Source organism: Pantherophis guttatus, chromosome 13, assembly GCF_059756535.1.
Source record: "Pantherophis guttatus breed Tessera chromosome 13, ASM5975653v1, whole genome shotgun sequence".
NCBI classification, from domain to species: domain Eukaryota; kingdom Metazoa; phylum Chordata; class Lepidosauria; order Squamata; family Colubridae; genus Pantherophis; species Pantherophis guttatus.
In genome coordinates this window covers 11,240,016-11,252,116 of record NC_142075.1, presented here as the reverse complement: position 1 = coordinate 11,252,116, position 12,101 = coordinate 11,240,016, and the positions used below count along the sequence as shown (strand labels likewise).

The 12,101-nt window shown below is 42.5% G+C and overlaps 1 protein-coding gene across 1 annotated transcript in view; it reads right to left on the bottom strand.

Annotated features, from left to right (window-relative positions):
- Positions 1-12,101, bottom strand: part of ALDH1A3 (aldehyde dehydrogenase 1 family member A3) — a 50,640-nt gene that overhangs the window by 18,387 nt on the left and 20,152 nt on the right. Inside the window, exons 3-5 of the mRNA XM_060694811.2 lie at positions 7,243-7,383; positions 5,526-5,655; positions 4,777-4,838 (exon numbers count right to left, since the gene is read on the bottom strand). Coding sequence (XP_060550794.1) covers positions 4,777-4,838; positions 5,526-5,655; positions 7,243-7,383 — 333 coding nt within the window. The remainder of the gene's footprint in view (positions 1-4,776; positions 4,839-5,525; positions 5,656-7,242; positions 7,384-12,101) is intronic.

Sequence of the window (12,101 nt, the reverse complement as noted above, 5' to 3'; positions counted from 1 at the left end):
ATCCCATGATTGCAGCATACATTTAATTAATACATATTCCTAACAGACAGGAAACAGCAGGTGAAGCTAAGTAGAATCACATAGAATACCTGTACAATTAGCACAGGGGCACCCCAAGGATGTGTGCTCTCTCCACTTCTCTCTATATACCAATGAGTGCATCTCAAATGATTGATCTGTTAAACTACTGAAGTTTGCAGATGATACAACAGTGATTGGTCTCATTCAAGACAACGATGACTCTGCATGCAGACGGGAGGTTGAACAACTAGCCTTGTGGTGCAACCAGAACAATCTTGAACTAAATACACTCAAAACCATAGAAATGGTGGTGGATTTTAGAAGAAACCTTCCCATACTACCACCTCTTACAATACTAGACAACACAGTATCAATAGTAGAGATCTTCAAATTTCTAGGTTCTATCATATCTCAGGACCTAAAATGGACACCTAAAATCAAAAACGTCATCAAAAAAGCACAACAAAGAATGTTCTTTCTGCGGCAACTCAGGAAGCTCAAACTGCCCATGGAGGTGCTGATCCAGTTCTACAGAGGAACTATTGAGTCTGTTATCTGCACCTCTATAACTGTCTGGTTTGGTTCTGCAACCCAACAAGGCAGACACAGACACAGACACAGACACAGACACAGACACAGACACAGACTTCAGAGGATAATTAGAACTGCAGAAAACACAATGGCTACCAACCTGCCTTTCATTGAGGACCTGTATACTGCACGAGTCAAAAAGAGGGCTGTGAAAATATCTACAGATATCGCATCCTGGACATAAACTGTTTCAACTCCTACCCTCAAAACGATGCTATGGAGCACTGCACACCAGAACAACTAGACACAAGGACAGTTTTTTCCCCGAACGCCATCTCTCTGCTAAACAAATAATTCCCTCAACACTGTCAAACTATTCACTAAGTCTGCATTAAAATTACTATTAATCTTTTCATCGTTCCTATCACCCATCTCCACTCACTTATGACAGTATGACTGTAACTTTGTTCCTTGTATCCTCACGATTGATATTGTTTCCTAGTATGATTTGATTACTTATTTGTACCCTATGACTATCATTAAGTGTTGTACTGTATGATTCTTGATGAATGTATCTTGTCTTTTTATGTACACCGAGAGCCTATGCACCAAAGACAAATTCCTTGTGTGTCCAATCATACTTGGCCAATACATTTTAATTCTACATTAATAAAATAAGTATGTTGACCATACAAGAGAGCTGAAGATGAAGTTCAAGCTGACAATTTAAAAAACACTCACAGAGGGTTTATCTTTTCTGTTGGGTGGGTGGATCACTAGGGAGTCACTCTTTGATAAAAGTTTACATCATAGGTAGTCCTCGACTTACAACAGCTCTTTTAGTGAGTGTTCAAAGTTACATAGGCACTGAAAAAAGTGACTTAGCACCATTTTTCACACTTACAATCTTTGTAGCATCCCCATGGCCATGTGTGCCAGCATTCCCATTCGGACATCGTAAACTGCTCTGAATGTACCGGATTGTCCGTAACATCTTCTAAACTTCTCCTATCGGTGGAATCTCTTTTTTCCCCTAGATAAAATGGGCCTTGTTTTTATTTTCCTGGAGACATCAGATGCCGTATCTCGTCAAAGTTTCATGCGATGCTGGCTAAATCCCAGCAGTGGTAAGGAAATATCCCAGGGTGGTATTTTATTCTGACAGCTGTGTAAACATTCTCAGCCTAGTTACAAATCATTTTCTGCCAACGAAAATACCTGCTGTAGATTAAGGAGAGGTAATTGCTAGCGGCAATCTTCCCCTGCAGGGTAATCAACAGAATGGCCCATGATACGCTGGGATTAACCATTATGTAAAATAAACTACAGAGGAGCACCGCAACCAACCCCAAGATTCCCGCTGTGGCATAATTAACTGGGAGTTTTCATTGTGCAGAAGGGAGGGCCAAGGCCCTCTGGATTTAGGACATATTTTCAGGGGTGGGCTGCTGAGGGTTCGCAAGGGTTCGAGAGAACCTCTAGCTAAGATTCTCTGCAGTTGTGAGAACCCCCAAATCCCACTCTTGGCTGGCCCCACCCACCCTGCCCCTCCCCACGTGGCCCGTTTTGGATGCAGGTAAGTGCAAGGCGTGCACAGAGGCTCAGGAAGGGTGAAAAACAGGCCTACCAGAAGTTCAGGAAGGCCAGAAACGGGGCCATTTCTGGCCTCAAGAGGGCCTCCGGAGCCTGGGGAGGCCATTTTCGCCCTCCCAGAGGCTCGAAAAAAGCCTCCAGAGCCTGGGGAGGGCAAAAACACCCGCCCTGCTATGGTGCAGGAGGCTGACTAGGCCATGCCCACCATGGCCACGCCCACCCAGCAACTTGGCAGAGAACCCCTTGCTAAAATTTTTGAAGCCCCCCCCCTGCATATTTTGTATAATTTCCATCAGATCTGGATAAAGGAACTTTCCCCCACCAAGGAAGAGGAGAACTCCAACTACGACGAGTCTATTGCAACTCCAAAATAGCAGTTTGTTCTGGGAGGAGGTCTGTTTAAATTACTCTAAATACAGACTGGGTGAAATGAGACATCGCTTGTTTTTCTCTTAGCACGGTGGCTGAACCTAGATCCTGGGATTTGTAAATTAGGGGGGAAATAGCGCATGTAGAAAGTTAGCAGCCACCCCTCTTCCTAGAAGAATGAAATGTTTATAGGAAATATTAAAAAGGCAGAATATTAGATTTCCCTGGATGAGAAATTGAGTAACATGCTCCTGGAGACAGAAACTCAGCCCCAGCTCTCTGCCCCCCTAGCAGATATTTTGGTGCCAGCTTATCTACAAGACAAAAAACTGGGCCAACCTATCTACAAAACAAAAGACCTTCAGCTCCAGGATGATGGGATTATCCTTCAGGGCAAAGCCATTCAGCCACAATAGGAATTGCCCTTCATTGCATCACCCAGCAAGGTTCAACCAACATTAATTCAGACAACCTCAGCTGTGACCCCTGCATAGCCCCCATAGAGCCCATAGAGTCTGACAGCCAATAGAAAACATAGAACAGGAAGCTCAAGTTCAAAGCCCAAGAGAGGGTATAAATAACACTCGCTCTCCACTCCATGTGGTCAGCTACCCAGGACTTCAAACCCATGAGGTCCCGTTCACCCATAAACCATCTTTCCAATCAGCCTCCATGTTTCCAGTGTCTTTCTCCCCACTTGGAACTGAACCCAGATGGACATTTCTTCCAACACGCACATGGACAATCCACTGCTAAGATGTTCTCCTCCAATGGAGTTTTCGCCATCCCAGGATCAGATCTTCTAAAGCTGGCTGAAGTGAAGGTGATGTCCTCCACCTTCAGAAGCCTAACGTGGCTTGAAACCAGAAATCACTAGGATTTCTTCACTAAAGCAGAATAAAGCGAGCGATGGCTCTTTCGCGTTGCTGCATAAATACCCAGGGCACAAAGAGCAATTCTGAATCCCCTGCTGCCTTCGGATAGCAATCCTGCTACAGGTAGCCCTCGATTTGCAAGTGCCATTGGGACTGAAATTTAGGTCGTAAATCGTGATCGTCGTAAGTCAAGGTAGTTTATCACATGTTCATAAGCTGAAACCATTCTTACAAAGGGGCATTTTTTGCCTGAAACTGGCGAAACCCACCAGAAAGCATTAAAAAAAAATTGCCAATCATTCTTACATGACTGTGGGACACTGCAACCAGTCTTAAATATGAGCTGGTTGCCAAGCACCCAAATGCGGTCATGTGGAAATGGTTTATGTGCAGTGAGACATTTTATGATGGCCAAATGACATTTTATAGGCCACAAAGTGCCATTGCAACTCCGAATCATCATCTTTTAACAACTCCCATAATCCCTTGCAAGGTGGAGTCTGGGCAACTGAATGGAGCTGAGTGTTTATTGGCCAAATGCCCTTCTTGTTGCCAGTGTGGAGTTATATTCAGCAGATATATTCTCATTGTGCCCAGAGAGAGAAATACTTGCATTTTATTGCAACTGCAACTATTGCAACTCCGAATGCCCTCTTAATATTTGGGCAGTCACTGGGTAACATTTAGCAGAGGAACGGTTCAACCTTAGAGACGCCAAATTCTTGGGGTAAATCAGACATTGTAGAAGTGGTCTTCAAAAGTCAAGTTTCCCTGAAATCACACTCAACTCTTGGTGAGTTCATGGACACCTCTGATTTCTAAGTACTCTAGAATCCTTTTCTTGACCTTAATTATCCAAGGAAAGAAGGGGATTTTAGAGACCATCTAGATCAGTGATGGCTAACCTTTTTGCCGTCACGTGCCAAAAGCAGGGGGAGTGCAGGGGGAGGTCTCTCTCGCGTGTGCCCACACCCTTAATTCAATGCGCCCCACCCCTCCATGCATGCGCGTGTGACACCCCCCCGGGCTCCCCCCCGCTTTTGGCACGCGATGGCACGGTGGGCCAGGTACGCCCATTTTTCACCCTCCCCAGGCTCTAGAGGCTTTCTAGGAGACTGGGGAGGGCAAAAACAGCCTCCCCCCTGGAGGCTGGAAACGGCCCATTTCCTGACTTCCTGTGGGCCCGGAAGGCCCAAAAATCAGCTGGCCGGCACACACATGCGCACTGGAGCTGAACTAGGGCAACACTTGCGTGCCCACAGATATGGCTCTGCATGCCACAAGTAACACATGTGCCACAGATTCGCCATCACGGATCTAGATAATTTTTTTTTTCTCTCCACTCTCAGGCCCACACAGAAACTAGAATCCAAAATGTCTTACTCACTGGTGTTATGGCTCCACAAACTCCCACTGGCTCATGCCTGGTGAAACAGATGTAGTTTTCATCTGCAAAAGGTTTGAGAACACGATATGTTATCAAGCAAGGATGATTTTGATATGAATCATACTAGGGGACGGAGACAAACAGGGTGGCTGGAAAACTTTTCCTAAAGGCTCAGCAGAAACAAACATTAGCGTTTGCCAACTATAACTGACTTGCCTATTTAGAGTACGTTCTCACGCAGTAACAAGAGATGGCAAAACCTTTAAAAAAAAACAACAGAGGAAACTCCAAACAGAAGTTGACTATCAAGACTTAAGAATCATGCAGCTTGGATATTTTGCCTCTGACTTTCCACACATACTTTTCCTGGCAAACACTTTAGTCATATAGGAACAGTGGAAGAAAAAAAAAACACATTTATTTTAAATTGTTTAAGACTCAGTGACTGATTCTTTCTCTCTTCAATGAGAGTAGCTGGAATTGTGTTTGCACAACAATGGAAAAATGAGGAGATTCTTACAGATGAAATTGTAATAAAAAAAATATTAGAATGTGCTGAAATGGATAACTTTCCTCCCCAGGAGCAAGCATCTTTTAATTTCTTGGTTGTAGTCCCCATCTACGGTGATCTACTACTACTGCTATTATTGGGTTTTCATAACTTCTCTCCAGTTTATAGATTCAAGTTAATTTTACTCAGCAGACATAAGGTAAGAAAGTCAGCAGAGGAGATATCAGGTGCAACTTACCCACAGGAATATTCTTGCCTTGGATTTTATCTGCCCATCCAGCGTAGTATCTCAGGGTTTTTATGCAACCTTCAAGGTCAACGAAGAAAGCCTGGAGGAACGGTTTCCCTGTGTCCAAAGTTTCCAGGGTCTGAGAGCAAAAAAAGGTAACAAGAACGTTGTATTTGAAGCTTACACTTCATGCCAATCTCTACCGGGAACATATTTTCCCAACCAAATCTTTAGTGGGAACAACAGGATGGCAAGAATCAGTTGGTCAACCAAGTAGGTTGGAGGGACCCTATCTGCAAATCCTTTCCAGTCCTCTCAAACTCTTCCTGGAGGGTCAATCAATCCCAGTTGTATTGGTTTTGCTCAAGAGTCCTGAATGGGAAAACTTGGAAATTACACTTGCTTGAGGTGCTGAAGGCTCCCACATGCATGCTTTCTATTACCAACAGAAGAAAATATATGTGGTTCAGGATCGAACTATGGAATCCTCGGTGCTTTCTGGGTTTGGCTATTTGCTGGCAGTCATTTTATAGAAATAATACCATATTTACACACCATGAGACAGCAAAAAAGCTAAGAAGGAAACAAAAAGGACCAAAACACATCCCCTGCAGCAGCCAACACCCAGATAAGCAGGGATTAACACCAGACAAACAATCCATCAGAAAACAAAACAAAAAGAACCTAAGTTAAGGAACTACTGAGGAGAAAACCACAGTCCCAGCAGAGTGGCAGGGTAAACTACTATATATATCAACAGGGAGTAAACCCCACAATCATATTAGTGAGGTTATCAAGTCGGGTAATGAAACATCTGCAAACAACCAAGCTAGAGAGCACCGAGGACTACACATGTTTTCTGTTAATTTGTTTCCTGCATTTTGTTCTGCAAAACTGAAGATGAAAATCATCCAGGTCATGGTTGTCCAAGAGGCAAATGGACTTTCTGTTTTTTCTTTGAAGATGTTTCGCTTCTCATCCAAGAAGCTGTTTCAGCTCTGACTGGATGGTGTGGGGTCATCAGTCAGAGCTGAAGAAGCTTCTTGGATGAGAAGCGAAACGTCTTCAAAGAAAACCCAGAAAATCCAGCTACCTCTTGAAAAAGCACCTTTGGGACTGAAGATGACATTTATGGCAATAACAAGGACCTTCTGTAGATTTTACTGGGCGTCTCTTCTTTATTTTTAATTTTTTTTTTTAATTTGACTTATATGCCGCCCTTCTCCGGAGACTCAGGGCGGCTTACAATGTGCTCAGCAATAGCCTTCATCCTTTTGTATATTTATACAAAGTCAGCTTATTGCCCCCACAAACTGGGTCCTCAATTTACCTACCTTAGAAAGGATGGAAGGCTGAGTCAACCTTGAGCCTTGGCGAGATTCGAACCTGCAGTAATTGCAGGCAGCTGGTCTTAATAACCAGCTTAATAACAGGGTGCCTTAGACCACTGTACTACCAAGGCTTTTTATGGCAGGAAAGGCAAAGCCAGATTCTACACCTACCTGTTTCAATTGACCCTCCTGCTTATTACTAAATTCTGCTCTCTTGTCTACATGATGGAAGCAAAGAAGAGTAACTTTCCAGCCTCTTTTTAATTTCCTTCTCTTTCTAAATGCCCCCACAAATTGATAGGCCAATAATGGAGCAAAAAGCTCAGGGTTAAATGGGATACCCCAACCCTTCTTGGTTGATCCTTCAGGCATGCTGATGCACCAGCTTCACTTACTGCCAACACCTCCCTGTCTCGCTCGATCAGGTCGGCCAGTTTATTCAGAAGTCTCCCGCGGTTGGCCGCATCCATTTGTCTCCACACAGATCCACTTTGGAAAGCTGTTTTTGCTGCTTCTACTGCTTTATCAATATCGGGCTACAGGTAAAGGTAAGAAAGAAGAGAGGAAAACATCAAGTGATTAATACCACTGAAATATAAATGGGTACAATTTTTCCTGGAGGGAAGAAACCCTGAACATGGACTGGACTGGACTGGACTGGACTGGACTGGACTAGACTAGACTAGACTAGACTAGACTAGACTAGACTAGACTAGACTAGACTAGACTAGAATAGAATAGAATAGAATAGAATAGAATAGAATAGAATAGAATAGAATAGGTCAAGTATGCTCAACAGTCAACCATCACATCAAGTGATTAATACACTAAAATATAAATGGGTACAATTTTTCCTGGAGGGAAGAAACATGGACTGGACTGGACTGGACTGGACTGGACTGGACTAGACTAGACTAGACTAGACTAGACTAGACTAGACTAGACTAGACTAGACTAGACTAGACTAGACTAGACTAGGACTAGAATAGAATAGAATAGAATAGAATAGAATAGAATAGAATAGAATAGAATAGAATAGAATAGAATAGAATAGAATAGAATAGAATAGGTCATGTATGCTCAACAGTCAACAATCACATCAAGTGATTAATACCACTGAAATATAAATGGGTACAATTTTTTCCTGGAGGGAAGAAACCCTGAACATGGACTGGACTGGACTGGACTGGACTGGACTGGACTGGACTGGACTAGACTAGACTAGACTAGACTAGACTAGACTAGACTAGACTAGAATAGACTAGAATAGAATAGACTAGAATAGAATAGACTAGAATAGAATAGACTAGAATAGAATAGAATAGGTCAAGTATGCTCAACAGTCAACCATCACATCAAGTGATTAATACACTAAAATATAAATGGGTACAATTTTTCCTGGAGGGAAGAAACATGGACTGGACTGGACTAGACTAGACTAGACTAGGTCAAGTATGCTCAACAGTCAACAATCACAAGAATTATCATATTTCTATTCTTTCTTTAGGAACAGAGTAATGGTTTCTGGTGTCAATGGTACAACAGAGTAACACTCACAAATAAATACTTATTTAAAAGAAAGTCCAGACAACCAGTAGAATTTTGGTTAGAAAGAATATGATTGTCACTTGCCACTCTCCCAGTTGGCTTTCAATAATAATCAAATAGGGGAGGCTGGATTTGCTTAACAACTGTAGCAAAAAGGTTGTAAAATCAGGCAGAACTCACTTAACAACGGCCTTACTTGGCAGCATAAATTCTTCTCCCAATTGAAGTCATAAGTCAGGGACTACTTGGAAAGCCACAGCGCTACTTAGCACTTTCTGCAAATCATTCCAGTGAGGCTAACAGTTAGATCTTACCTTAGCTGCTACAATCTGTTCAAACTATGGTTTTAAAATGCTTAGAATCTGGCAATGATGCACATTGTAGAGTGGAGTGGAGTGGAGTAGAATATAGAATAGAATAGAATAGAATAGAGTAGAGTAGAGTAGAGTAGAGTAGAGTAGAGTAGAGTAGAGTAGAGTAGAGTAGAGTAGAGTAGAGTAGAGTAGAATCAAATCAAATCAAATAGAATCTGGAAGGGACCTTGGAGGTCTTCTAGTCCAACCCCCTGCTTAGGCAGGAAACCCTATACCATTTCAGACAAATGGTTGTCCAATTTCATCTTAAAAACTTCCAGTGTTGGAGCATTCACAACTTCTGGAGGCAAGTCGATCCACTGATTAATTGTTTTAACTATCAGGAAATTTCTTCTTAGTTCTAGGTTGCTTCTCTCGTTGATTAGATTGTTAGATTGAACTCCAGCCCCATAGATTCAACCAAGCCCAATGAACACTATGATGTGATACTAGACTTTCTCAAATCTGATAGGCTCCAGATAAACTGGAGCACCCTCTCAGTCTAGCCAGGCTCTGGTATAGCAATAGCAATAGCACTTAGATTTATATACCGCTTCACAGAGCCTTACGGCCCTTTCTAAGCTGTTTACAGAGTCAGCCTATTGCCCTCAACAATCTGGGTCCTCATTTTACTGACCTGGAAAGGATGGAAGGCTGAGTCAACCTTGAGCTGGTCAGGATCGAACTGCTGGCAGCTGGCAGTCAGCAGAAGTAGCCTGCAGTACTGCATTCTAACTGCTGTGCCACCACGGCTTTTACTATATCATATTTTACTTTACTATATTAGGACAGGGGCATGAATTCAGGCTACACAATTCTCTGAAAACCCTCCTCCATGTGATCTGAGATACGCACATTTATTTACGCAAGTGGAAATACTTGGCTGAAGCTTTTCCAATGGAAAGGTCAATCCGGGCTCACATAAAACTCTTTCAGTTACAAGAATATTGAGAACAAGGAAATTCAATGGGCAAGGCTGAAATTCCAATCTGAATCCACCCAATGCTTAATCAGTGTTGCGTTACAGAGATTTTGTAATACAAAGGCATCAAAGGGCAGCTAAAATTCAAGGTCAGGAAGAAAGAAGAATTAAATCCATTCCAATTGTTATCCATCACAAGGCAAAACATCATGCATACGTTCAAGATAGGGAAAATATCTTTCAGAAGATGTTTTCAAATAAATCCATGTTCCAGTTTGGACAGTCTAGGACCGTGATGGAGAACCTATGGCATGCGTACCACAGGTGGCACGCGTAGCCATATCAGTGGGCACGTGCGCTCAGCTCCGGGCCAGCTGATTTTCGGATCTTCTGGGGCCACCAGAAGTAGGAAAACAGGCTGTTTCCCGAAAACGGCCCGTTTGACAACTTCTGGTCAAATGGGCTGTTTTTGGCCTGCGGAGGACCTCCAGTGTGGTGAGAAAGGCTGTTTTCACCCTCCCCAGATTCCTAGAGAGGCCCTGGAGGCTGGGGACAGCAAAAAAACAGGCCTTCCGATCCCACCGGAAGTTGTCAAATGGGTCGTTTTCGGCCTCCGGAGGACCTCCTGGGGGTGGTGGTGAAGACCGTTTTTGCCTTCTCCTTTGAGAAAGAAAAACGGCCTACCAGGCCATTGTGTGCCAGGAGTGGGGGGAGCTGCGACACCCCCCCCCCGTCCTCCCCTCCTGGCACATGATGGCAAAAAGATTAGCCATCACTGGTCTAGGATTATCCAACTCATTTGTAACACCAGCACAACCAGTCACAATTGAACACCTCATCTATTGTACTCTATACAGAGTAAATCATTCTGAATGTGATATAGTCTTATAAAATCCCACCATAGTTAGTTCAGATTTTGATCCAGGAATAGTGCGATTTTAGCCAAAAGATACAGAATTTTTTTGGGTTATGTGGATTTTATTCCAATGTACAGCAGTGGCCAAAATTGTGGAAATCTTTTGGGAAAAGTGTATTTTTGAGTGGCTAATAACACCACTTCTTTTTTCTTTTCTTTTCTTTCTTTCTTTCTTTTTCTTTTCTTTTCTTTTTTTTTTTTTTTTTGGCGTTTCAAGATAATCCCATTCCACTCCTGGAATGGCCTGGGAATAGCCCAGACCTTAACACAATTGAAAATCTATGGAGGCGACAAGAAACGTATTAGTCAGAAGCGACCCAACAATAAAACCCAGTTAATAGAAGCAATCATTCAATCTTGGTTTCATATTAGAACAGCTGCAGAACTAAAAGACTTGGTTCACTCCATAGGAAGACATTGTAAGGCTGTAATTCATGCTAAAAGTTACCCAACTACTAACCGACGTGATAATTTTTGTATATCTCGTTTTTTCTACGTATTTCACTTTTCTTCTTTAACTGTAACTGTAACTGCTATTCTAAGAGCAAATCTTTCATCAAAGCTACTGCATTACATTCTTGATTAAATTATCTTTCCATTGATATATAATTTTATGGTACTACTCTCCCCCCAAAAAGTGGTGTTATTAGCTAGTTTTAGAAAATACACTTTTCCCAAAAGGTTTCCACAATTTTGGCCACTACTGTACTTTCTTTGCATCATAAATACTAAGGGTCCCATATGAAGCTGTGTTAGATTGGACCATTGAAGTGTCATCAGAACTATCTGCAAAGCATCAAAACTAGCTAAATAATAGTTTTGGACCAATGTCAAATATTTAATCAGGCAGGACGTCCAGTTGGACTAGCCCATCCTTATATCATGGGGATGATGTGAAACAGTTTCCCTTTCCTTTGCCCTCTCTAATATGGCATAAAATGAAAGTATTATTACAAACCTGGAACCATTGATTGTTCTGTTCTGTTCAAGCTTTGCACATTTTGAGATCTTGGGCATGATGGCTTAAAACCAGCCAGCTGTGCCTTATTCAATAAAACATGGGTGAGGCACAATGAATGTAATTTTATTAAGAAAATGCATACAAAAATCTTGAGCAGCAGGCAGCCAAGAGCCAAGAGTCAAGAGTTGGCAGTCTTGTTTTAGCTCTCCCTGTTATGGTCCTTCAAGTCAATCATGACTCCCAGCAATATTTCAGAAGTAAGTTGACCATTAGCATCTTCCAGGATGTTTTCTGACATCCCAGATTAGAGCTAAGAGTATGTGACTGCCCTAAAATTACCCAGCTGGCATTTGTGTCTAATGGAGAACTAGAACTCGGGGCTAAAAAGAGCCTGTGGTGGTACAGTGGTTAGAATGCAATATTGCAGGCTAATTCTGCCTACTGCGAGCAGTTCGATTCTCACCGACTCAAGGTTGAGTTCAGCCTCCCATCTTTCTGAGGTCGGTAAAATGAGGACCCACATTGCTGGGGGCAAGATGCTGACTCTGTAAATC